The 27,806-nt window shown below is 44.7% G+C and overlaps 1 protein-coding gene across 2 annotated transcripts in view; it reads right to left on the minus strand.

Moving 5' to 3' along the window:
- Positions 1 to 27,806, minus strand: part of LOC111963272 (steroid hormone receptor ERR2) — a 64,147-nt gene that overhangs the window by 25,788 nt on the left and 10,553 nt on the right. The window contains exons 3-8 of one of the 2 annotated variants that reach the window (XM_023986604.2): positions 22,240 to 22,565; positions 19,943 to 19,952; positions 16,495 to 16,519; positions 14,813 to 14,828; positions 5,702 to 5,839; positions 4,876 to 5,037 (exon numbers count right to left, since the gene is read on the minus strand). In XM_023986604.2, coding sequence (XP_023842372.1) covers positions 4,876 to 5,037; positions 5,702 to 5,839; positions 14,813 to 14,828; positions 16,495 to 16,519; positions 19,943 to 19,952; positions 22,240 to 22,565 — 677 coding nt within the window. Of the gene's footprint in view, positions 1 to 4,875; positions 5,038 to 5,701; positions 5,840 to 14,773; positions 14,887 to 16,494; positions 16,520 to 19,942; positions 19,953 to 22,239; positions 22,566 to 27,806 lie in introns of those variants that run through there. The other variant, XM_023986603.1, reaches the window with a different exon arrangement.

Below are 27,806 nucleotides of genomic sequence, written 5' to 3' on the forward strand. Positions count from 1 at the left end.
AAACCAACACAAAAAAAGGGGGCTGTGGGGGAGGAGGGGTGTGGGGGAGGAGAGGGGGTGGGAGTGTGTAGGGAGCTCACACATACCAGAGGCGTGATATCTCCTAAACATCACTGCCTTGTTCCCCGCTAACAACTAAACATAAGCTACATGACCAATGGAGTCTGTATACTGAGCTAACAGGCTGGAATTGAATCAAGAAGATTTGATTGATAATCCCCAAAGACCATTAATAAATAAGAACAAGAGCCAGGCCAATTCATTAGGCTGTTTGGGTGTAACTGCAAAGCAAACATCTACAACTGCATTTGGTAAAAGACAATTGTCATTCTGGGTTTTGTCTTAAACTGAACAATTTTGAAAAATATCATTATTTCATGAAATGTCTTACAAAATGTATAATACTAGGATATGGAGTGTGTTCTACATTCCTATTGAAACATTCCCACAGACCAACCAGGTTTAGGTCTGTGGACTAGACACAAACCGCAAGAGGAGACCATCCAGCACTCAGTGAACCCACAGAATCACTCCACAGAATTCCCATCAGAAAACATTCCAACCCTGGAAACAGCAGGGGACAAACGTCTGCCTCTAACAACGAAACCCTCCTGCACAAGTGGCATGCATGGCAGATTCCACATGGTTCACACTGTTCCTGGATTAGGGGCTGGGGGTAGTTTTGGAGGGGTTGGGGGGGTTCAGCAGTGCCCCCCCCCCCCGCGACCATCACCACTCTAAAGGAGGGAAATATGTTAAGGAGACACAGAGGTCATAGCCATGTGGAGACCAGGCAGCCCAATTCTGATCTTTTTGTCACTGATCAGATCAGCTCTGAAAAAAATCTGACTTGAAAAGATCTGAAGTGATTGGTCAAAAAAAAACAATTAGTGGAGAAAAAAAAGAGAATTGGGCTGCATAAGTTCCTCCTAAACCACTTGGACACAGAGAAATGCAGCTTGGGGAAGGGGGGGGTGCGCACCTTAGGAGCAAGTCATCACTCATTGTCCCCAAACACTGGCCTTAATGACCGTGATCCAGCCCCAGTCCCCGTCAGCCCACCGCCATATTTGCCTACTCCCTCCCTCTACTGCTGCTGGCTATATCTGGAGCAGAGACGCTGGCATCCACAGCCTCATAATGATCACTAATTAATCAGTAACAGATTTAAAGTAAAGGCTGTCATTAGAGGACCGGGTCCTCAGAGCTGATAACAGCAAACTGGGCCAGGCATCTGCAACACCAACTTGCTTCCTGATAGGTCAACTCAGTCTACTGACAGTACACTGACTACAGTGTGAGAACTATTGACTAACAATTATTAAGTCTATCTACGCATTGTGTTAGTCAAATCCTGTGGTTGAGATCCTCAGTGTGGCTACAGTATAACTGTACAATTCTACTGTAGTATGTTAATTGAAGTGTATTTCTAGACCATACATTAGAGAGATAACCCACCAAATTGATATGGGATCTTGTGAGAGAATGATACCGTTCACGGAAGCTAATAGTACCGCTTTGCTGTTCCTCAATCACCCTCCAATTAGACTAGGTTAGCTCTACAATTACAGCACTTTCAAAACACCTTTTCAAATGTTAGCCGAGAAAAGGGGCAATGAAAAATCAATTGGGAGAACTTAAGTGCCAATCTTCTTGACGTGTAAATGGTTACCTTTGGACTTTGGTCATTGCCCATCTGTCAATGTCCTAATCAATGTGGCCCACTTCATAATGAACTGTTAATCTTTTTAATTCCATTGCCAAAGGCCAAAAAATCTATCAAAATGCAATCAGCAGTTTTCTCCCTCTCTTTTCCTCCCAGAGAGAGTGGATGGGGAGAAAAATATGGTTCTCTGTGCCCTGTGTCTGTGCTAGACTGCCCTGGGGTGCCATTGGTGCATGGAGTCTCGGTCAGCCAGTGAACCATCTCTGATCAGGTTCAGCCATGTACAACTCAATTATGCAGCCATTTCATGGCTGGTGTAGAGGGAATGACCTAATACAGAGCTCACCAAGGGGAAAACAGGGGAGCTTTGGAGTTACAGTTTCAGTCTCCCTTTTCATTCTAATTTGACGACTTTATGGCACATTTTGGGGTAGTCAAAAAATCATAAAGGTTGTACATTACATCATAGTACTGACACTGTGTTTTACTCATGATTTAAAAACAAAATGGATTTAGACTCTGTAATTGAAATGTGTAACTCCTGAATGCAATAAGTTGTTGTTGTTGTTGACTCCAGTAGTCAGGTAAATATAAACAATCGGTAAGAGATAAAAGTGGGTGTGAGTGCATGCGTGTGTGTGCATGTGTGTGTGTGCGTGTGTACACAGGCAGATCAGAATAATCTACTTAGGTTTAATCATCTCGCTGCAGCTTGTGCAGTACTCCAGTAGTACTATGCAAAGCCAAGCATTTCCACACATTTAGAAATGTCAGACAGTCTGCCTTCCAGTTGGGTTTTGGGTTAAACAATCATTATGGAGTCATTCAGAATGATGGGCTTGTTGTCAGACCAGGCATGGCAAATCCAATTAAGATTAGTCAACTATCCACTGTACAATGCAGGTTACGATAATTGTATTAACGCAGCACTTAAAAGCTTTGACATACAAAGCACGGTAGTTAGCGCGCCGTATTTACTGTCCTGTATGACAACACAGGGAGGCAAGGGCCCTGACAACCTTACAGTTGACAATAGAGTGTAGCCTACCGGTAATCAAACTGATTCAACTCATCCTCATGTACTTTTATAGTTATTCAATTTGAACAGAATTCTATAATATTATCTGTAATAATACTACACCCCTGTAGATTGCCAGAGGGGAACGGTAGTGTTTTCTCTGTATATTCTAGCCAGAGGTAGTGTACCTGGCTGGCTTGTTTGGGCCAGGTAGATGGAAGGGACTGTGCTATTGGGTCAGTGTGATCCAGTCCTGGGTAAGCTCCTTGGCTAAACTCTCCTCCTGCTGACAATGCACTGCTGACAATAGGCTGTACCGAACAGTTTGGATGAGAAAGGGCTAATCTCCTTAATAGATCTGTAGCTGACTACTACACCTCTTCTCTTCTGATAAATACTCGAACACCTGTCTGTCCAGGTACAGTACAGTTCTCACTACTACATGTCCTGCACGCAAGGTGAGAACCAGGAGAGGCCCAGCTTAAACTACAGCAGGGCATCTGCAGCTGCTGTCAGCTCAGACACACGTCTGGTATGCTGATGAGAAGACGAGGGCACAGAGAGGCTGCATAACAGAGGCTGCATAACAGAGGCTGCATATCAGAGGCTACACTGAGGGACACAGTCATTTAGTGTGTTACCTCACAATATCTAGCATGCTATAATGTTCTAGAGTTATGAGGGTCAACCTCAAGATCAGCCAGAATCTGCTCTGGTTGCAAAAAGAGTCACTAAGCAATGTGTTGACTGTCAGAATCAGGAGAAAACTCTAGAAGGGAGCAGAATCTCTGCTGACATAGAATGTGGCATCCTTAATTCAACAGCATCTCATAACCTAACACCTTGTCTATCACACTGCCTATGGAGTAGAGAAACATGATTATGCTTATCAATAATTAAATTGAAGTGTGTGTGTGTGTGTGTGTGCGTGTGTGTGTTTGTGTGTGTGTGTGTGTGTGTGTGTGTGTGAGTGATCAGTCTTGTTTCAGAGGGAGGGTCCTGTGGTTATGGTATATATTGACACCAGGGCTGTAGTCCCTCCCCATTCAGAGTAGGGATTTTAGCTGGACTCTATTGATTTGATTATTTTAAAACTGTCTCCACTTTGGCCCTATCTCCATGCTAGCTTCTGACATGAATTATCTGCATTTGTATGCATATTTGTGAGACTGTGCAAGCATACGTGTGTGTGTGTGTGTGTGTGTGTGTGTGTGTGTGTGTGTGTTGTGTGTGTGTGTGGTGTGGTGTGGTGTGTGTGTGTGTGTGTGTGTGTGTGTGTGTGTGGTGTGTTGTGTGTGTGTGTGTGTGTGTGTGTGTGTGGGGGTTGTGCTGTGTGTGTGTGTGTGCGTGTGTGCGTGTGTGCGTGCGTGCACCCACTGGGAGCAAAGGGAGGGACATGGATTATAAAGGATAGGGGGATCATTAGAGTACCTAAGTGTTTTACTACTCTGAATGGAACTGACCAGGACTAATCGCGACGTCAGATTGTACTGGTCAAAATGAATGGCTGGTCCTGTATCTAAACTGCTATCATGTGTTGGTTTTAAAACTACACAGTATGTGATCATGAGGTAATGGTGTTATGTACTGAATGTAAACCTGCTCTTTCCATGACCCAGTCTGACCAGGTGATCCCAGGTCAAAGCTATGATCCCTTATTGATGTCACCTGTTAAATCCACTTCAATCAGTGTAGATGAAGGGGAGGAGACAGGTTAAAGAAATCCTTGAGACAATTGAGACATGGATTGCGTATGTGAGACATGGATTGCGTATGTGAGACATGGATTGTGTATGTGTGCCATTCAGGGTCAATGGGCAGGACAAAAGATTGAAGTGCCTTTGAACGGGGTATGGTAGTAGGTGACAGATGCACCGGTTTGATTGTGTCAAGAACTGCAATGCTGCTGGGTTTTTCACGCTCAACAGTTTCCCGTGTGTATCAAGAATGGTCCACCACCCAAAGGACACTCACACAACTTGACACAACTGTGGGAAGCATCGGAATCAACATGGGCCAGCATCCCTATGGAACGCTTTCGACACCTTGTAGAGTCCATGCCCTGACGAATTCAGGCTGTTCTGAATGCAAAAGGGGATGCAAGTCAATATTAGGAAGGTGCCCTTAATGTTTTGTGTATATCAGTCTATGGTGTTCAGTTAGTGCAGTGGCTGTAGATGGGTGGGCATACCTGGGATATGCTTGGCCCAGCCAATGATGACCACCAGCTCCCGGTCAGCCAGGTCACACAGTGTGGTCAGGGCCTTGATGTCACTCTCAGGCATGGTGGGGTCAGGCATTGCGTAGATCTTCTCTGGCTCAGCCACCAGAAGGTGGGACACTATCTTTGTGACTGAGGAGGAAGCAGAGGTGGTCAAAACAATAGTCAAAGGTCACATTAGTGTGATGCACAAACAGGTACTGTACTCTTAGATACACACAGTACTTACATGGGAGAACACATAAGTACAATTATGACGTGTTCTACATTCAACATTATGTGAGATGGTGTTACTGGGACTGCTATCTCTAAGAACCCAGTCACTGTTTAATATCGGTCATCCGCTCTGTGACCTGTCATAACTCAGCTCTGTCCAGAACAATGCCTGTCTGGCCTATATTCTCTAGTGCTGCTCTCCCATGGAAATACACCTATACAGACAACGGAGAGTCTGGTCTGAATAAAATGAATGCTTCAACTGAATGTGGACTGGGAGAAGGCTTTGGGGAGGGGTTGGGCAGTGGGGAGGGGTTGGGCTGTGGGGAGGGGTTGGGCAGTGGGGAGGGGTTGGGCTGTGGGGAGGGGTTGGGCTGTGGGGAGGGGTTGGGCAGTGGGGAGGGGTTGGGCAGTGGGGAGGGGTTGGGCTGTGGGGAGGGGTTGGGCTGTGGGGAGGGGTTGGGCTGTGGGGAGGGGTTGGGCTGTGGGGAGGGGTTGGGCTGTGGGGAGGGGTTGGGCTGTGGGGAGGGGTTGGGCTGTGGGGAGGGGTTGGGCAGTGAGTTGACAAGGCTGTACTCACGGGGTTTTTTGGCAGGAGGGGGGAGGGTGAGGCCCAGGTATGCTGTGCTCTCTGCATCCATCCTCCTCTTGTACTTCTGTCGTCCCCCTCGCACACGGTCCAGACGCACACCTGACACATGACAAGAAGCAAGGAGACCTTTGAGTAGGAAATACAATTTCACCAATCTGACAAATAAAATGAATGAATCAATTCTACAACATAGAATGTTTATAATGAAAACACAACAATTATGAAACCATTTAACGCAGGGTAAAGAAGTCCCACAATTAGTAAATTGTTATTGGTAGAGAGTAACACTATAATAACAAACAAATATTCAAGTCTAATTGCCCCTCACACACTCAGATACCCTCTTCTCAGATTGTTTTACATGATCAGTATCAAAAGTATTCCTCTTGTTATATGAGGAAGCATGAAAACTAGAAACTTGACCAAGCTAAGGTGTGAGTGTCTGTCCAGAGGAAGGGCTCTGTTCTGTTGTCTGCATGGTCAAAGTACAGTACAGGGAGTGTCAGAGAGACTGCCGGCTGGCGCTGCGTTCCCATATGTGGTCCATGCCTGGCTGGTCTACTGTGACACTGCCGAGCCTGAAGGAGCTCTAAACATATGAATATTTAACGCAGGGTCAATGATCTCACAGACTGGCCCTCTAATTATTTGGCTTTTTGTGTGAGGCAGACGGAATACTAATGAGCAACCAGGCTGGTACCTGTGAGCTCAGCTGTCAACGGGCCTCTGCATCTAGCCATGTAGCTACTGTAGGAGGAGTGAATCCAAGGTGTGGTGTCGAGTCACATGACTTGATGTGGTGACTTGAGACCCGACTTGATAGAAAATGAAATAACTTGAGACTTGATTTGGACTTGGTACCCCAAGACTCGGGACTTGACTGACTTGAGATGGGTGACTTAAATATCTGGCCAGGTTTTGTAACGTTTTGTTACTCATTTTGTGGCACAGTGTCTTCATTGCTACAAAATGATCCAGAGGCAGTATTGCATTTGCAAACAAACGCTAGTGAAACGCACACTCAGCCCTCTGATTGGACCAGCAAACTGTCAGTCAACACAGGTTGGGTGAGCTAGTGCAGTGAGAAGGCTTTGGGGGGGTTACGAGTGTGTAGCTGAATGAGATATAAAATGTTATACATATTCTAATTGGCTACATATAGCCTACTGTTTGTATTTTATTATTTTTTAAATAAAAATAATAATATATATTTCACCTTTATTTAACCAGGTAGGCTAGTTGAGAACAAGTTCTCATTTACAACTGTGACCTGGCCAAGATAAAGCAAAGCAGTGCGACACAAACAACAACACAGAGTTACATATGGAATAAACAAGCGTACAGTCAATAACACAATAGAAAAAAAGAAAGTCTATATACAGTGTGTGCAAATGGCGTGAGGAGGTAAGGCAATAAATTGGCCATAATAGCGAAGTAATTACAATTTAGCAAATTAACACTGGAGTGATAGATGAGCAGATGGTGATGTGCAAGTAGAAATACTGGTGTGCAAAAGAGCAGAAAAGTAAAACCAATATGGGGATGAGGTAGGTAGATTGGGTGGGCTATTTACAGATGGGCTATATTTCCACCTTTGCTTATTCGATCTGGTCACTAACAGGCCTACGGCAGAGCACCACATTTTTGTTTAGAAAACATCTAATCTGTGTTTAAGAACCCAAAAGTTTTAGTCTTGACTGTTGACCAATGACCAGTCATCAGCATTGGCGCGCAGCGGTGGGTGCACATATACAGATTAGTGACCTGAAAGCTCTTCTTCAATTTTCTACGGTTTTGCCTGGCAAAAACACAGTAGCCAACCTATGTTAATATGATATTTTTCAAAACAATAGGCTACCTTGGGATTTCATTGATCATTTCCATAGTTCAGATAGGCCTAGATTGGGTGGGTATAATTACGTACCTCAGCGGTACTGCACATGTCTAAAGATGTAACATCACACGACCTTCACCATTTATGGGATGAAATTGCATGTGTGTCCGGGGGGAGGGGTCGAAAGCTTTGAACCACGCCATTTTGGTGGTCGCAGCGCAGAATGTTTGAAAATCACAGCGCAAATGTGAAATTGCAGGGAGAGAGGATTACCATAAATTAATATGCAGCTCCAAAAATTGTTTGGTGTTCTAGAATCTGAACCGTCTACTTTGCAAGCTCACCAGCAATGGGGCATCAAGCAACAATTTGTGACTGGACTTGACTTAACTTGCTCTTAGAATGCACGATTTCGATCCATTCCACTGTATTTGCTGCTCGACTTGAGACTTGGACCTTGTGACTTGAGACTTGCTTGTGACTTGGTCCAACCTCTGGAGTGAATCCACAACCCCATACATACACTGTCTGGCTGTGTACAGGAACAGTGCTATAGACACCCTGTGTTATTACACAGACAGATAGATAGAGGGTAGCTTTCCAATAAAACCTCCTTATTTCACCCCTCTTTCACGGGACAGGAGTGAGGCCTTATCACTCTCTGCCACTCATAGGGGACCAGGTCCTGCACTGATACTGTAAATGTCACCAACCTCATCATAACATCAGTTATTATCTCATTATTTGATAAGAATGTTTCCATTTGCATTGTCCTTTCTATTCTATTACTTTTCCACATAGTTAAAATATTTCATCTGTAGTGTTCTATTTATTTGATACAGCACGGTGTATGATGATTTGATTTAATAGTGTGCGAAACATTTATGTATATTGTGCAATACCCTATGCGGCCCCACAGGAACACTGTCCTTCACACAGCTGAGTGTGCCTGATGTATCTTAACCCTGTATAGCAAATACCTATCCATTTATTCATTATGTATAACCTAAACCCTCTAAACAAATGGATGCTAAACTAGATTTGAGAGCACCTCCGATCAGAGGTATTATCCAGTATGTATGGCCTAGCTGGTGGAGGAGAAGGAGGAGGAGAGGGAGGGGGAGGGGTTAATTTGTCAGCGCACCAAGTCCCCTCTGCTAAAATCACTTGCAGGGAGAGCACTTGCTTGATGATTTCATCACTTTATAACTGTAAAGATGGTGTCAGAGCTGGGCATTGTGTGGCCACTGCAAATGAGGCTAATACAATTTCCTCTCAGTCTGTACTCTCGTGGAGGATGGGTTTGGATGTCCCTATGTTCGCTGATTAGAGGTCGATACAGGGAACAGACAGTGGGGGTGTTTGGGGAGAAAAAAAGGAGATGACGTAGTATGTAAAGAATAGCCTTCATTCCATAGAAAGGGCTGAAACAATGGATTACGAAAGCAGTCATTTTCAATTTCACCCCATCCACTGACAGAGCTGTACCCCCTTCTCCCCAAGCTAGACTGTATGCATGGGTGGCTGCAGCAAACAGTGTTATCTTGTAGGAGTAGAATAAGGACATTTTATTCTACTTATATAAATTATTTGATTCCCTAGAAACACAAATCTGATTAGGATTGTCTTTCAATTTCCTGACTGACAACCCACTAACCTAATTACCCACAATTCCCAGCAGAGACCCATCATTCGCAGCAAATCACTACTTCCTTATTTCGCAATTTACATCCTTCACATGTAGCATGTAAAGAAAGTGTCAAGAAATATTTGACCAGTAAATCTATTCAGGGATGAGGCCTTGAGTATGAACTCATGACAAAACGGACTCCGATATCACCAAGTCAGTGCTTGCTAGGTTTAAGTGCTTAGGAGCGTTCCGATTCAGTTTCTGCTGGTGGTACTATAGGAGTGGAAAATTCCTAACGCTGATAACTGTGATGTCACCACATTCTACGGTTTCTCTGAGCTCTCATGAGGAGCTCAGATACAGCCAGGTGGTATGGATGTACCCCATGAGCTGTCCCGTGGTGTTGGGCTGGGCTGGCTGGCTGGGCTGGGCTGGGCTGGCTGCGCTGGGCTGGACTGGCTGGGCTGGACTGGCTGGGGTGGCTGGGCTGGGCTGACTGGCCTGGCTGGGCTGGGCTGGCTGGACTGGCTGGGCTGGCTTGGGCTGGGATGGCTAGGCTGGGCTGGCTGGGCTGTTAGTCATGTGGCTGTGTATGTCAGCCAGCATAAAGCCACGGTGACGAGGAGTCCGAGGTACATGGGTGCCTCTTTTAATTAGAACAGTCCCGGCCATAATTAACAGATGCTGACAGGAATTAAAGCTTGGCACTAACCTGTCTCATTTTACAGTCAAACAGGGCCATACAGGGAGGAAGGGAGGACGGCTGGAGACAGTGAGACGAAGAGCAAGGGCGTGCGAGAGAGAGAGAAAGAAGTAGAGCAGTTCATTCCATGTGTCTGACTCCTCTTGAAGAAACTCCCATAGACCATTGCCAAGCCCACTTCGGTGAGCCATGGACCAAGCTTTGGATTGTTTGTTTGTGGCCAGTGTGTCTGTATTGTATGAGAATGTGTCTGTGTGAATGTGTGTGTGTGACTGTGAATGTGTCTGTGTGAATGTGTCTGTGTGACTGTGAATGTGAATGTGTGTGTGTGTGAATGTGTGTCTGTGAATGTGAATGTGAATGTGTCTGTGTGAGTGTGTCTGTGTGACTGGGAATGTGAATGTGTGTGTGTGAATGTGTCTGTGTGACTGTGAATGTGTGTGTGTGAATGTGTCTGTGTGACTGTGAATGTGTGTGTGTGAATGTGAACGTGTGTGTAAAAAGGGGTGAGTCCTGCCTCATCACCAGACACCACTGTGTTTTACGGCCGGCACCATCACCCGGTGGATGGGTAAAGGGAGGGCGGTAGTGTGCGGTGAGCTCGGATGTCAGCTCTTCAAAGCAGGATGCAGGGTAGAGGGCTTCTGGCCAAGGCGGTTGGCATTTGCACACGGATTAGCGGCGGGCTAGGGGCGGGGGCTGGGGCCAGCTGACCCAGGGCTCCTCTTTCTCTCCAAAAACAATAATAATCCCCCTCAGAGCACACTCCTACAAAAGGGCCTGTCTTCACTCACTTTGTGTGGCCGGCCGAGGCAGGGGCCCTTATTTTGAGCCCCTCACCTGTTCTGGGTGTCTCTCCCTGGGGAAAGTGTCAGGATGTCTGGATGGTTGGCAGTGCCAAGGGGGGCTTAAGCGGACCCTATTTTAGCTGGGAAAATCAGACGGCCACATGGCAAGGCATGTGTGAACTGAACTCTGCCTTTCAAGACAGCCGCCCCCCTAAACCACCGTCAGCACTATTTTAAAGGGCCCTGTTTGCCAGCTTTGCATGCTTGTAACGTGTTGCAGCATTTTTTACCGCGAGTGGTGATGAGCGAGGGCAGCGGAAAAATGGTCACACATTGTCCCCATCCCTATCTGCTGATTGGCCCCCAGTCTGCTGACCCCGAGGCCTACGTACGCTCTCACCACATGCTCCATCCACCTGCCCGTAGCGTGGTGGAGCCACCATACACCTTGCAGTAACATCATGCTGGCTTCATCCCCACTCAAGATGCAGGCTCCATTTGATGGCCAAGTCACACTACGTGAAAACATTGGTCTGTTTGAAATCTCATTGCATGTTCATTCTTTGACTAGGTTCTAATGGAACCAAACAATTGATTCCCCATCTCCACACAGTGGCTGTCAGTGTCTTACTAATGTGTTGGCTTGAATCCACGTGTGGCTTGATATGTCTGTATTGTGATGTTTATATGTGAGTGTAGTGTGGCGTGTGTGTACAGAATGTTCGTGTGAGGATAACAGGAGTGCTATAACGGGATGTGGTTGTTCTACCGTGTTTCTGTCGGTATAATAAGAGTGATATACAGGGAGGTACACTGAGTATCAGCCCCTCCCCTCTCCTTTAAAACACATGTTCATGTCTGTTGTAATGCTCTCACCTGTCAGCCCAGGGAACATAACAGGATCGTAGCCTATTACAGAGAGGTAACAGATTGCATACTGTAGTGTGTGTGGTAGGGCAGAGGGCATCTGCCACTGACTGATGTCAATGTAATCTCTCAATAGTATCTGTTCCTCTTTCTCTCTCTCTCTCAGCTCTGATCCCGCTCCATTGATCAGAGGAGAAACCTGTAGCCCCTGACATTTGATTCTTCTATTGATCACTTCCTCTTTATACAGTCGGGGGAAAGTAGAGCGATTCAACTCAAGTCTCTGGCAGATCCCCTTTAAGCGGACTGCTGATCTTTGGAGATCACTTCCCTTACACTTCCCTTAAGACGTCTACAGAGATAAACTGGAGCCTTTTCCAATGGACCAAATACATGCACTAATTCTTTACCATGTACTCGCTTAATCAGTAGGGGAGGTAAAACCTTGAAATGCCTTGCGTTTCAAAGATATCAAGTAATAACTTTAACATGGGCACTGAGGCCCAATACATCACTGGGGCCAAGCTTCCTGCCATCCAGGACCTATATACTAGGCGGTGCCAGAGGAAGGCCCAAAAAAATGTCAAAGTCTCCAGTCACCCAAGTCATAGACTGTTCTCTCTGCTACCGTACGGCAAGCCGTACCAGAGCACCAAGTCTAGGTCCAAAAGGCTCCTTAACAGCTTCTACCCCCAAGCCATAAGACTGCTGAACAGCTAATTAAATGGTCATCCGCACTATTTACATTGACCCCCACCCTCCTTTGTTTTTACACTGCTGCTACTCACTGTTTATTATCTATGCATAGTCACTTTACCCCTACTTGTGTACAAATTACCTCGACTAACCTGTACCCCGCGCACATTGACTCGGTACCGGTACCACCTGCATATAGCCTGGTTATTGTTATGTAATTTTATTGTGTTACTTTTAATTTAATTTTTTACTTTAGTTTATTTAGTAAATATTTTCTTAACTCTATTTCTTGAACTGCGTTGCTGGTTAGGGGCTTGTAAGTAAGCATTTCACAGTAAGGTTAACACTTGTTGTATTCGGTGCATGTTACAAATGCATTTTGATTTGATTTTAGGGATTTGATTTGATTTTTGATTTCCAAGATCTCCCTGAATGTCTAGAAATTCAGTCGTATCATAGAGAGGTTAGATGTGTGGTGGTCCATTCAAACGTACTGTAGTTTCGTAGAGCGCCTGACGGTAGGAAACTGCATTGCACCTTTGCTAGAGCTGAGCAGTAAAGTTATAATTAGGTGTTTTTTCCATTGACTGGATGACCTTTCTGCAGTAATGAACTCCAGAGTTCATTGTAGCTTCAGTCACATGAGCGCTGACCATCTCCAGCCTCTGAACATGGCGTTGAGACGATTTCTCCGTGGAGCTTGGACTAGAGTCTTCTCCTGTCCCCATAACCAGACTCACCGGTGTCACACACGCTTAGATGCATTTCACATCTTTCTGTTCATTTGGGAAATGTATTTACTTGTTTTGATTGTGTTTAAAAAAATGTTTTGCTGGAGGTGGGAGAGAGGAGGGTGATCGGGGGGCTGGGGTCCCGCAGGACTTCATATAGCCAGACGTAATCTCTACCTCTATTGTAAAAGGTGGCGAAACCCACTCCGTAAAAACGAGGGTCGTTTTCAATCTGTGGATATGCTGAATATACAGTATGCATTAGAACGCTGGGACAAGTCTCTCTCTGCATATTTGAGCTATACACTCTCTTTATACAATCACTTACTTCCACCTGAAACTGGCCATGCATTTATGGCCGTCACTACCTATTTTGTAGTCTCTTATTCCTCCAGATCATATATGGGCAAACATTTTTCATCAGATAGTAATGTGACTAGTCTGTCTTTCTGGCCCAGTCTCTTTATCTCACTGCATGCAGTGAGGAGATTCTGTTACGAAGCAGAGATCTATATAGGCTACTCTGTAGATGGAGACTTGAAATCACTACATCCTAACGGGATAGGATCTACAATATACGTTCCAGTCTCTGGTGAATTAAGGGAGACAGGGTGGCGTAAAAGCTGGGTATACTGCATGTCATGTTGATGGGTAGGGATTAACAAAACAACATGAACAATTATTTACATTTAGTTGACATATTTTAAGGTATGATAATTAAGCTATGGAGTATTTCGAGAGAGTATAAAATAACTCATCTTGTTGTGTTTTTCTGCCTCCGTAATAGAGAACATCTCCTCCTGAGTCTTGTCTTCATGTCTATTCTGTAGTACAGTGGGAGTGGATGGATAATCACGCTTAGTCAAACATAAGCACCCCTTGAACTATTCTCAGCAGCGCTCCCTCAAAAGCAAGACACAAAAAGTACAGTATGTTTCCTTAAAGAGCTCTCCCCAGCGGGCAGCTAAATAAATATGACACCTCCTCTCCATTCCCCAGCCACATTGCTCTCATTATTCATGTGTTTTGGCTGTTTGGCGAGACCAACAAGTTAGGAGGGGAATAAAGGAGCAGTAATGCATGGGGTTGGGGCCAGGTAGGTAGGGGGCTAGCGGGCTGTGGCCGTGGGCCGGGGCCTCCCCGGAAGGAGCAGCCCAGCCTGGGGTCTCACGGGGCCTGGCAGGGGGGAAGAAACCGAGCCAGAGAAATCCATCGGCAGCATGTTTAATTGTCATTGAATTCCCAGTTGGCGTGACTTTAAAAAACCATCCACAGGAAGAGAGCTGAGATGTTCGGAAAACATTTAGTAGATCAATATGCCGGGGAGAGCTGAGACTGGCCGGAGTGTGTGCTCAGGGACCCAGCAGAAGCCTTTCCAGTCGGAATACTGTTACATTTCTATTACTCAGACAGCAGGATCGACCTATTCAGCATATTTCTGTCCCCAGCTCAGCTGCACATGATTTACTGCTGTGTTGGTAGGGGGAGGACAGAACAGGCCAGGGGGCTCAGATCAGTTGTCTGGCTGTGGCTGCAGGCACAGCAGGCTGCAGCCAACATCCCTCACCCTGGTCTGGACTGGCATGGGCCCACTCACTGCTGCTAGATCAGTCGGGAACTTTGAGGAGACCACATCCTCTGAGGAGTCCTTTTCTGATTTATCCAGTCTTTACATCCTTTTTATTTGAATGGTGGCGTTCCATTGAGAATTTTTAGATTATTTTAATAATGCTGACATAATATAAAGAGAATGATACAAGACAGACAGACAGACAGACAGACACTTTCACAAGAAAAGGAGATCTCCTTACCTTCCTTGAGCATCCCCACTTTGAGACACTTCATAAAGCGGCAGGCTTGACATGACTTGCGTCTCCGTTTTGTGATCTCACACTCGTTTGTGGCGGGACAGCTGTATTCTATGTTGCCTGAAGAGAACAAGAGATGTGGTTAACCTTAGCTTGACCACGCTTTATAAGGCAGTGTATCTTCCTATTGACTCAGAGGCAAAGGAAAAGCAAAAGGTCAAATGTTCTGACCTTTTTTCTCTCCTTTTTGTACATGTAAAAAAAAGGGGGCACACATGAAGAATAAACGTAAACATATAAGTATTGATACAATAGACATTTTAGGGCATTGTCATTTACATTTACATTGTATGAGTCACTGTGTAGATTTAAAACCAGTGGAATAGCTACTGTATATCACACGGTATTCTAGAGTCTATAATCAGATTGTGCAGACCAGACATTGGGTATCAGCATTTGTTAATCATCTCCTATGCAACAATCAATTACAGTAGTGTGTCTGAGGTGAGGTGAGCCGGAGGGAGGGAGGGAGGGAGACCTCCAGTACTCATCATGGAATCCTTTACAGACACCACCCTGGCCCCCACGCTAAATTGGCCTCATTAATTCTGAGCATGTCCCTTCCAGGCCCCTGGAGCAGCCAGCCGTCCAGCCTGCATGCCCCTTCCCTTCTCTGTGTCCCTCTGCCGCCCACTGCCTCAATAACAGGAAAGAGAGTTGGACACACGCCCCCCCCGGCCACTTTACATAATACTCTGGCAGCCCTAAACCTGTTGTTACCACTGTTGCCATTGTTGACTACACAGTGTGCAGACAACAGGCCTTATGCATTATTCAAGTCCAGCAATACAGCGTCTGATTCCGGGACAACACAATGAAAAAGGGTTTCATTGCTACACAATAAAAGAGATGTTTCTGCCTGTACTGTAGCATTAGCAATAGAAAGGAAGGGCAGGATATACGATGGCATTCCCTACTTTTTACTGTAGTCAAGGTTTTCAATAAAGGGTTTCAAAATAATAGCTAGCTGCTCAAGGTCCTGAATTAGAATCATTCATTGTCCACCAAGAATGGAACAACTGAGAAACACATTTTGAGGCACACTGGAGACACAATACTATTTTATCATTGATGTTTTCTTACGTGTGTATTCTTAAACTTGGATTATGTTTTTTAATATCGACCACAAAGCCATGTTATCTATTCAACTGTTATCTATTCAACGCTGTGTACAGTTCCTTCTACATTTAGAAAGATGAACCTAAATGACTTCAATATAGACTAACATACAGTATTATCCTGTCTAACTGCATACAGACACAGTGGTTCAGCAGCTCTCCTGCCTATAGATAAACAGCCATACCCAGACACACTGGGATTCCATCCCAACACAACCAGCTTCTCTCTCTACTCTCACTCTCATTAAGTGTTTTTTTTTTTAAAGAGAGAGAGAGTAAGAGCTGTATAATATTCCAGTAGCGTTCCCCCTCCAACCCTCCAATCCCCTTTAACAACTTATGCAATTATGTTAACATTATTGGACATATCAAGCGGAGGGTCCCAAGATGTATTAAATAATTAGAAATGTCTCCTTTATATCTGGCTTAGAAATCATCATGCCAATTCCTCTCATCTCTTTGGAATTGGGGTAAATAAAGGTGTGAGGGAAGGGGAGCGATGAGGTATGATAGTCTCTGTTCCTGTTGTCTCTGTTGTCATAGCACAACCAGACCATAATAATAAGCCCATCTATTTCCCATCTGTTCACAGGAGGCAATCAGAGTAGCCGTCTCTGGTATCTATAGGCTGTTACCCTGCTGTGGTTGCTTCTTTATGACACTGTATCAACTGCAATACTTTGGCACCTTCATACAAACCCCTTATGCCTAGAGAACCTTAAGTTAAAATCATTTCATCCAATGTATTGTCCTAGAATCTGGCCTGTAGATTAATCATATGAATTAAACATCATGATATTGAACATGATATAATTGGCAGATGTATATGGTATGCTGTCTGCCTGCCAGACAAACACTGCAGAGCTGACCCTGGTCCCTGGCTAACCCACAGGACACTCATGTTGACGGGGGAGACTTCTCCCTCCACTACACCCCCCCCCCCTCCCCCCCATCCCCTGCTCTTCCCTCCACACCGGGGGCAGGGTGGAACACCTGCACAAGGCACACCTGAAAGCTAACAAACTGAGACCATGCACAAACAACACACACTCATACTCTCTCATGATACACTTAATTTTCAGCATACAGAGGCCAACTCATGTGCTGCCTCAAAAATATATATATATAAAAAATAACGGACTGGTTCACCTATAGTGACATTTATAGCTCACGGGCTGATCCTCGGTGACAAATGTCTATTCATGTCTATTCATGTCTATTCATACAATCAGTCAGTCAAGCATTTGAGGGTTTATAAATAACCAGAACGCTGGGTTCATATTTGGTTTCAAAGGTTACCGTATGAAACAAATAACATAAAAAATATTTTCTTCTCTCAATTTATTTTATGGCTTTTCAGGACCTGTGCCAGGGCAGTGAGGGGAAAGTCAGGTCCTGTAAGTAAATTACAGTAAAATGGCAGGTATTTCTCATCAAAATCGAAACTGACTTTTACAGGCTTACTGTCAAGGTCTATTACTTCATATAAAAAAGAGGGCCACTGAGTTCAGTTGGTTTTCAAGCAATTTTACACTTGGGTTCAAAACGAGAGAAAAATAAGGTTCAATAAGAGATTTATGTTTTTGATTGGTGGGGCACGCGAGGTGCGGGACGGGACTATGATTAGGGAGCTATAAGAGCAGGAGTATTTCCGGGATGGATGCTGATCTAGGTTGACGTTAATTTGGACCTGGGCTTGACTAATGTATCTATCTCCATGTAAGAGTTCAGGGGCTTTTCATTGGATGAATATGTGACAGAAGATGGATTTGCCATTCCCTCCTGTCTAAAAGGTAGGGGCATCAGGTCTCTTTTACAGCAGTGGAACGTAAGGAAGTAGAGAGAAGAGAAATGAAGCTAGGAACCCCAGGTCGAAAAACAGACATTTCCGGAAAATATTCCGTGCAGACAAAGTCAACTGTGTGGTCACTATTGTCTCAAATTGTTCTCAGATTAAATGCATTTCATTGTGTGCTAAAGATGTCAAGGGAAAAAAGGTCATTAGCTTTAGTGTTATTGCTTAGAAACAATATGATGAATGAGTGTAAAAGACACGTCTTCTGTGTTGTTCTCATTAAGGGATGTCGTCTCACACACTCCACCCTGGATAGACAGCCTCATTATTTCTTTAATTAATCAGGTCTCATCTACTGAAACCTCTTCTTCATCCAAGGGCTTTATGTCCCACTGTTTACTGCGCCCTCTTCCTCCTCTAGTCATCCTGTGTGGTTTTTATTATTTCAGAGGCTCTCGGCCCCCTCCTCCTCCCCCTCCCCCAACGTCCCATGGTCCTCCTCCCTGTCCTGTTCTGCCTGGATTGGGACCCCTGTCTGATTATTATGCCATTAAGCCTCTCCTCCTCTGAAAGAGCACTCGGGTCCCTCTCCAATCTAAAGAAGTCCTAGTTTTTTCTCTCCCTCCTTTCCCTGAAATTACCCGGCGTGCGACGCGTGCCTGAGTTTCTAATTGGCCCTGCTGTCCCTGGAGACAGCCCCCTCCCTTCCTCCTAATGAAAAGCCTCGGCCTTAATTACACTTTCCAAACGCTGATTGTTATTGACAAAACTCCTGTGGCTCGGACAAACGACGGCAGATTAGCTCCATTACAGGCAGCCCTCCAAGAGGAGAAAGAGAGGGATTTCAAATCGACAATGCAAAGTGAGGGAGGGAAAAAAAAGAGAACTTTCCATTTTTCTTTTCATGTACCTCTCTCTTAATCGTTTGGGCCATTGCTCCACTTAAGACGTCTCTTTCTTCCCAGATTGCTATTTTCTGTTCTATTGTGTGTCGCCGTCAATGTTTTGTAGCGAGGGGACAAAAGCATAGTTATGTTACTTGAGAGAAAATGATCATCTTATGTCAATAGACAGGATAGCTGATGGCAGCATGGGTAAACAGCAGGATTTGGCCTAATGCTTTTGTTTGCCTGCGAAGGTACATAGACTGTTTAAAGCTGATAGGATTTGGGATGTCCAAAATCCACACCTAGGCCTGCTAGACAGCCTGCACTCCATAACCTGGGAGCAATAATGGAATTTTATTAAGGGGGGACATTTTTAAGAAGCCAAGGACCTCAATTGAGATGTACAGACTATTATATTTACAGAACATATTTGAGGCATGTACAATGACAAGTTTTATTTTATTTTATTTAACTCGGCAAGTCAGTTAAGAACAAATTCCTTTTTACAATGACGGCCTAGGACCAGTGGGTTAAGTGCCTTGTTCAGGGGCAGAACGACAGATTTTTACCCTGTCAGCTTGGGGATTCAATCTAGCAACCTTTTGGTTACTGGCCCAACGCTCTAACCACTAGGCTAGCTGCCGCCTGAAGTTATAAATATATAATAAATACATTTGTCTCCTAAATACAGTGCACTCCAAAAGTATTGGGACAGTGACAATTGTGTTGTTGTTTTGGCTCTGTACTCCAGCACTTTGGATTTGAAATTCTACAATGACTATGAGGTTACATTGCAGACTGACAGCCTTTATTTGAGGGTATTTTAATCCATATCAGGTGAACCATTTAGAAATGACAGCACTTGTTGTATATAGTCCCCCCATTTTAGGGGAGCAGAAGTATTGGGACACATTCACTTATATGTGTATTAAAGTATTACAAAGTTAAGTATTTGGTTCCATATTCATAGCTCGCAATGACTACATCCAGCTTGTGACTCTACACTTTTCTTGGATGCATTTGCTGTTTAGGTTGTGTTTCAGATTATTTTCTGACCAATAGAAATGAATGGCAAATCATTTATTGGGTCATTTTGGAGTCATTTGTATTGTAAAAAATAATGTTTCTTAACACTTATACATTAATGTGGATGCTACCATGATTAAGGATAATCCTGAATGAATCATCAATAATGACGAGTGAGAAAGTTAGAGGGATAAATATCATATCATACCCCCCCAAAGAACCCCTTATTTTATTATTATTGTTGTCACTGACTCTCTTGCACAGGCTCGATGTCCACTCCCTGGACTCACCACACGCTCACACATACTACACTGACAGCAGTGTGTGTGAAGAATGTGAATGCTACTGTATGTGTTTGTATGTGTGTGTGTTAGAGTGTCACTCGGTACCGGTACCCCTTGTATATAGCTTTGTTATTGTTATAGTTCTTTTTATTGTGTTACAATTTTTCCTTTAGTTTATTTACCACATTTTTCTTACTCACTTTTTTGCATTGTTGGTTAAGGTCTCGTAAGTAAGTATTTCACGGTAGGGTCTACACCTGTTGCACTTCACGGTAAGGTCTGCACCTGTTGCATTTCACGGTTGGCGCATATGACACAACATTTGATTTGATTTAATTGGAAAACGCTAGCCTCCTGTTATTGTAAGGGTGAGAGGTTAGTATGATATTTGTGCGTCTGTAACTTTCTCTCTTGTCATTATTCAGGATTCATTTAGGATTATCCGTAACCATGGTAGCGTCCACATTCATGTAGAAATGTTTAGAAACATTATTCTATTCTCATTTACAATAAAAGTGTCTCCAAAATGGCAAAATGCATTATTTACTTTTACATTATTAATTGGCATAAAATAACATAGTCTCATTATTTTTATTGTGATACTATATCCTTTTTATTTAGCAAATATTTGTCTTACTTTTTTAACTCTGCATTGTTGGGAATGGGTTCGTAAGTAAGCATTTCACTTTAGTCTACACCTGTTATATTCGGCACATGTGAACAATACCATTTTATTTTATATTATTTTAATTTGAAACACAACCAAAACAAACAGCAGAGTCACAGGCTTGATGTAATCATTGTGTGCTAGGAATATGTGACCAAATACTACACGTTTGACAACTTTAATTCACATATAAGTGAATTTGTCCCAATACTTTTGTTCCCCTAAAATGGGGGGACTATCTACAAAAAAATGCTGTAATTTGTAAACGGTACCCTCAAATTAAAGCTGACAGTCTTTAACCTCATAGTCATTATATCCTTTCAAATCCAAAGTGCTGGAGTACAGAGCTAAAACAAACAAACAAATAATCGCTGTCCCATTACTTTTGGAGCTCACTATATGTTTACCTTAATGCATGACACTAAATATTAAAATATTTATTTTGCCTCCTGTAGTTTTCATTTGAATTTCTCCCATTCTTACGCAGACTGTCTGAGCTTAGGCAGGGACAGCTGTGCATGTTGAGCAGTGATTTTCCCTGGCTCAATAATATCTCCCTCCGTACCGTAGGTCCCAATGATTAATGTAGGACAGAGCACACAGAGAGACACACAGTGGGGGGCCTGTCATTACCTCTCTAATGGGAACCTGTGATACATCATACCATGCAGATCTGCACTCACGCCCTATTTCACAAAAAAAGCATCACACACATTGCACGCACACACACACAGCGACACACGACACACACACAACACACAACACACACACAACCACAACACACACACACACACACACACACACACACACACACACAACACACACACACACACAACACACACACACACACACACCACACACACACACACACACACACACACACACACACACACACACACAGGACAGGAATATCATGCACCTGCTGATGATACCCCTGATGATGATGTCACGACCACTGCCCCCTACCTACCAGCAGATGATGTCATCACGAGCGAGGGCTAGTGGCCTATCCTGTGTGTGGCTGTCCACTGTGTATGCAGTCCTGTGGACATGTGTTGTCTCATACTGTGCTGCACTACATGTGATTCCCCTCACTATTAATGAAGGTGCCCTGGTGCATAGCAATGCAGGCCATTGATAGCAGCACAACTGGAGGCACCAGCCTTTCAAACATATACCTTTTCCAGGGAGATAAAGGGAGATGATGTAGTCAACAGCTACATTATAAGATGGTAGTTCAGGGCAGTAGGTGATGTGTTTCAGACCACAGAGAATACAGTACATCTTCTAGTGTGTGTTTAATGCTGAGGAGGAGGAAGGTAAAACACTGATGGATGAGTACTCTGTATGTACTAAAGATACAAAGGGGGCAGAAGTACGTTCTTGTTCTATGGACCGTTGGTGATCCTGTTAAGCGAGATCCCTAAAGGCTTTTGGGGGGCTCGCAGGGATTAACTCACCCTAAGGAATGCAAGTGAGAAAGTACCCTCGATAGACATTTTCCAAATGGTTTGTAAACCGGAAAAACGCAATGTGTGCAAGAGCCTCCATCAACAATTTAAGCGCACTATCAGCACTCAGTAAAAAGAACACAGAGAGTACCTCCCAAACAACATCTCCGACCACTAGAACACAGGCACAGCCTCTTGGGGATGGAGTTCAACATGTATTCGCACTTAATGGGCGAGTCCTCCATGATGTTGCTAGAGCAATCGTCGTAGCGCTTGCGGCAGGCACCGGGGCCCAGCCCGCCGGGCGTGAACATGGGCGGAGAGTCCAGGCCGTTGGAGTGGCTGTTCATGGCGCTGACATAGCCGCCGCTGGCGTCCGAGTTGCCGCTGGGGCTGTGGTGGCTGACCGTGTCGATGACTGAGGAGGGGCTGGACGGCTCCGTCTTGATGTAGGACCCGCAGCTGGAGGGCAGGTGCCGGTCATCAGCAGCCATTCTATTCAGCAGCCTGGAGAAGGGGGGAAAGGAGAGGGGAGGGTCATTTGCACGGTTTGTCTGACTACAGACATGAACAGACATGAACAGCTTCAGATCGACTGGTGCTACCCACAAAACAAAAATCTATACACATTGTCTAACGATACAATGACAGCTACAGAGAGAAAACGCATCTTTTCACAATTTGACTGTGGAAAACTCTGTAGGCTACTGTTCACACAGAGCAAGTCCCTTCACACTCCCACACTCCAAAGAGGACTTACTACATATCAGCTGTTCTCTTTTATTCTGATCCCCCCCCCCATTTATGTTATCCTAACCATCACCATTAACCAGCCAACCAGGTGGGAGGATCCTAAGCGCCTCATTAACCCCACACTCCACCAGCCGTGAGAGAGAGAACACACAGGTGCAATAAACACGCTCAACACTGACCACACTCCTTCTGCTTTAACACAGAAACACAACCACAGCTGACACAGGATGGCACCATGCCTGGGACCCATATTTAAGACTGGGTTAAAGAAAGCCAGAGCACAGAGAACTTATCTGGAGCGGTCTCCTTGAGTCAGCAGTCAGGCAAAAAGAAACATGATGGCAAAAGGATATTGACTTTGTTCACTGTCTGGTTGATAACAGAATTTCGGAGTACATCTCATCTGATGTTGTGCCTGCCTTGCGTGAAATAAAGTGCAGCCTCTGGCTGTGTTGACACAACGCAGCTTCAAAACCCCAAAACAGCTCATTGTCCATACGATTTGATTTATGTCTCCTTCCACCACATGTAAAGTGTACTGGGAGAACAGATAAAACAGCACTGCTCTCTTCTAATATGCACTTTTCCTGGGTAAACAGAGTGAACTGAGGAGATGGAGTGCTATGAGAGGGATAACCTCTAAGTATTCTAAAGGTCGTGGCGGGGTCACACACACACCTCTGCACTAGGCACCACTGACAAGGTGAAAGGTCGTCTGCACTCGCCCACATTCATGAAATTGAGCCTTGCGTGACTTATGCAAATGCGAACACCGGGGTTCCTGGTTGAGTGGCAGCTAGTCAGCCCAGGTTCTGCCTTAACAAGTTAGTTATATTAGTATTTTGCCAACTAATGGTAATGTTTCCATAGTTTTCATGTCAGTTTCCCATCGGCAGCGCAGAGAAAGGGTACCTCTCTACCAGTATGCCTAACGTCTCTATCAGGATTTATCCATGGCCGGACGTCTCAGACTGCTACAGAATGCAGAGAGGGAAAGGCCTTTCCATATCCCCATCGGCCAGCCGGAGAAGGGGCAGCCGGGATAGCTGTCTCTCTCTCTGGCTGATTTAATTGTAAGGGTGGGTGATGGTAGGGTTCAGGCCCAGGGGTCAGTGGGTCAACCTTATTTTCTCACCCTGGCTTCCTGGGCCCGTGGAGATGGGGGTCAGTGTGTCAAATTAAATCTCATTCCCAGGTTTTCCCATGTATATTCATTGGAACTCCAGGTGCCCACCACCTCTGAAAATTCACAAAAAGGTTAACTGCTAAAATAAATATTAAAAAATGCCCCCTGTTAAAACCGTTGACCTTGTGGAATAAGCCCTTTGTCTGAACACTCCTGGAACTTTTTTCAATATAGAACGTACACAATATAAAACCCATAACCACCTTTTATACTAGGGATCATGGCACTCAATTTACAGTATTTCTCACAGTAACTATAAAAACAAGTTGGAAAATACCTATAAAAAAACATTGAAAAGGTAAAAGTAAAGCCAAGGAAGTTTGACGTTTTTTCTCTCTCCGTGTTTTAAGGAATATTTAGTACTTCAAATAGATTACTCTATGTACTCTTAAAAAGTAAAAGCAAAATAAGAAAATAACAAGATAATAAAATAAAAAGCTCCATCTCCTTGATGCTTTTTTAACATACATGTAATGTCTTCGTTTAAATAACTCATGTGGGTTGCATCCACATAAATGAATGAAAGGAGTCTCTATTCATCCGCTTTATGTTCTCTACTTCAGACAGCTCTATGCACCTGTGTGATAGGACACCTGCACTCGGCTTCTTAAAGGCTCTATATTAAAATGGCAGCACGCCGTTAGATGGCTCTATTTAGCTTTTATTCACAAATTCAGAGTAAGCTTAACCCCAGTTCAAAGGTCACCTCCAGGGTGACACTTAGCATAATTGCATAAGTGTCTAAACTGTTTCCCCTCCAGCTCTATGTGGTCATATATAATACATGTTCTGGCTACAATTCCCTTAACTCATTCCGCAATGACACATTATGCTACTGCTCTGCTTATGTTTTTAACAAGGCTGGTTATATTGATTAATGACATTGAATGAATACTAACCATTTTAACCTAGTGTACATTAATCAAATATTTTCTTAAATGTACAGAAATATTATTCTTCTCAAATGGGACAGGTTCAAATAAAATCTATAAACACTATTAATAATATGGCAAAAAAAACATGAACATAAATGAATTGACAGCAGGGATTGTGTTAATAAAAATACAACATATGGACCAGGTGCTAATTAGGATGTATCCCAGACAGGACATAAAATGAAGAGGTCCACTGAACTGATCAAGACCCAGGTATATTGTGAAGTCCATAGTCCATGTCTTCCTCTCAAGTACAGGAAGTGTCCTTCCCGTTCTGCCGCTTAGCTGCATACTGGAGGATTGCACGTCAAAGATATCTCTCTCTCTCTCTCTCTCTCGCCCTTTTCCTCCTCCTTTCTTTCTCTTTGTACCGATCAAATGCATGCTGAGTGGTGGGTTATGGGCCCACAAAAGCACACTGAGCAGTTTGGTTTTAATCTGATTCCAGCTGGTCCTCCTAACAGCATTTCAGATCAGTAATATCATTCCACTGCTGCTGCCGTGACCAGGATTAGCTGCCCTAATGATCTCCTCTCCAGCTCCTCTATCGCTCTCTGCTCCGCTTCTTCAGGAGGAGAGGGAACTGAGGAGCAACCGTCCTCATGTCTCAGCCCTTCCCTTCTCTGCCTGGGCCTCCGGCAGCATTCTGAACACTGTCACAGGAAGACGACAGAGCCTGGAGAAACTAATTGGGCCAATTTGTAGGTATTCCTACTGTGAGCTCTATGCTGACTTCTGTAGTGTGCTAATGTCTGTACTGTACTGAAGTGTTAAACACGGACAGACACTCAGACGTTCTGTCTCTCTTACTCACATTAGCATTCCCTCTTTCTATGAGCACATTACACAACTCGAGTGCTTATATTAAAAGCTCAACTCAAAATGGGAGAAAATGTAAAATGTGTACTCAAACGATTCATCCTGCGACTGAGTTTTATGGCATGATGAGATAATTTAGAATGTACTTTTCACTCTCTGAGCTGTGGGATGCCAAAAACCTGGTTTGATAGTGTTGGCTAACCTCATCCCAGCCCCCAACCCCTCACCCTAAGCAGATGGGGGGGGCGGTGATATCAGATGCCCCAGTAGGGGCAGATCTGCCTGGAGGCCCCTGGGCGATGTCCCTGATAAGCTACTGGCCCCAGAGTCAGCGCAGGAGGAGGAACTCAATTAGCTCCTGACAGACCGTCTCAGCCTCCAGCCACCACCAGCGCCCACTGGCAGCTGCCATGGTGACCTCTCCTCAAGTGGCCACTGCCACCTCTTACCACTCAGACGACCGCACGGCTGCATGGAGGACGACTCATTTAGGGAGATGGGAGCGAGGGCTGACTGACTGAAACCAGATCACAGGCTGACTGGCTACAATCACTGGAATACACACGTGTCTCCAAACATCATCTTTAGGATGGGACGTTTCTGGAGGGTTTCTGTATTCACATGGGGCCATGGAAATGAAATGGGATAGAGGGTCAGGGCTTGGGGGGAGGGGGGTGTATGGGGAACCTTGTGAAATATGGAGAATGACTTTCTATATATCTGGGTCCAGGTTAATAACCCTCGGAGGAATGGGGACAAAAGACGTCTGGGACAATTTTGAGTGTGTGTGTGTGTGTGTGTGTGTGTGTGTGTGGTGTGTGTGTTGTGTGTGTGTGTTGTGTGTGTGTGTGTGTGGTGTGTGTGTGTGTGTGTGTGGTGTGTGTGTGTGTGTGTTGTTGTGGTGAAAGTGGTGAAAGTGATGGGGGAGACGATCGAGTAAATGTGAAGGAGGCAAGTGTTGGTATAGAGCTAGAGGCACTTCCGCCTGCAGCCTCATAGGGACCCATTTCATGTGGGAGAAACTCCTCAATTTGGGATTTTCTCTATTCAGTGTTGTCCTGCTCTAAACAGATATGAGTGAAGGGGCAGCGTGGGGTGTGAGGGGAGGGAGGGAGAGGCCTCTTTGTTACGGACACGTCCGGCCTGAAGCCAGAATGTATGATGTGCTGTTCTATAGAAAGAGACACAAAGAGGAATAAAAGTAGGAGACGAGAAAAAACAGAAGCACAAAAGAGGGGGAGAGGCAAGAGCTACAGAAAGAGAGAGAGAGAGAGAGAGGAGAGAGAGAGAGAGAGAGAGAGAGAGAGAGAGAGAGAGAGAGAGAGAGAGAAGAGAGAGGAAGAGAGAGAGAGAGAAATGGAAAAGAGAGAGAGGAATGGATGTTTATGCAATGCTTAATAGGAGAGCAGCGCGGTGCCCCAGATCAATAGTCCGTAGGCCAGGGATGGGTGTAACATGGAGCTGGGTGGTGTCTGGGTTACCACTGGGGGGACCATGCAGCTCCGTTGCCTGGCCAATTAACTTCTTCGTACTCCAGCAGAGGATTAAATTTAGCTGCTGCACAGCGATGTCATGTAGTCTTTATAAAGCCATGAGCTCAGACTCACTACGACACATGAGCCAACGCACCAACAGCCAGCCACAAGATAGTGCTGGCTGCCAGAAGACGCAGATGCACATCTAATTGATCCCCCCCCCCCCCTTTCCTTCCTGTTGGAAAGATGCTGGCAGGAAAAACAGGCCCTCTTATGATACAGGCGCTGCTGTTTGTCTGACGTAAACTGTCTGAGTGACACTGGAGAGATCCTATTCTGAAGAGGGCTAAGGATCCTCGGAAAACAAATGGCGGTAGGAAAGATCGGATGAAGATGCCAGAGCCCTGTTAGGGAGTGGGTTACCAGTTTAAACATTCTTCTACGGCAGTAGAAGAGTTAACACACTACTCTGCATACCCAGCAGAGAAGCTCCCTGTAGAGTAGGACAGCTCATCATCACATGGGGAAAAAAGTAGATCAGTACAGCCCTGGCTTGGCACACATTAGGATCCTATAGTGC

Source organism: Salvelinus sp. IW2-2015, linkage group LG4q.2, assembly GCF_002910315.2.
Source record: "Salvelinus sp. IW2-2015 linkage group LG4q.2, ASM291031v2, whole genome shotgun sequence".
In the NCBI taxonomy this organism is placed as follows: domain Eukaryota; kingdom Metazoa; phylum Chordata; class Actinopteri; order Salmoniformes; family Salmonidae; genus Salvelinus; species Salvelinus sp. IW2-2015.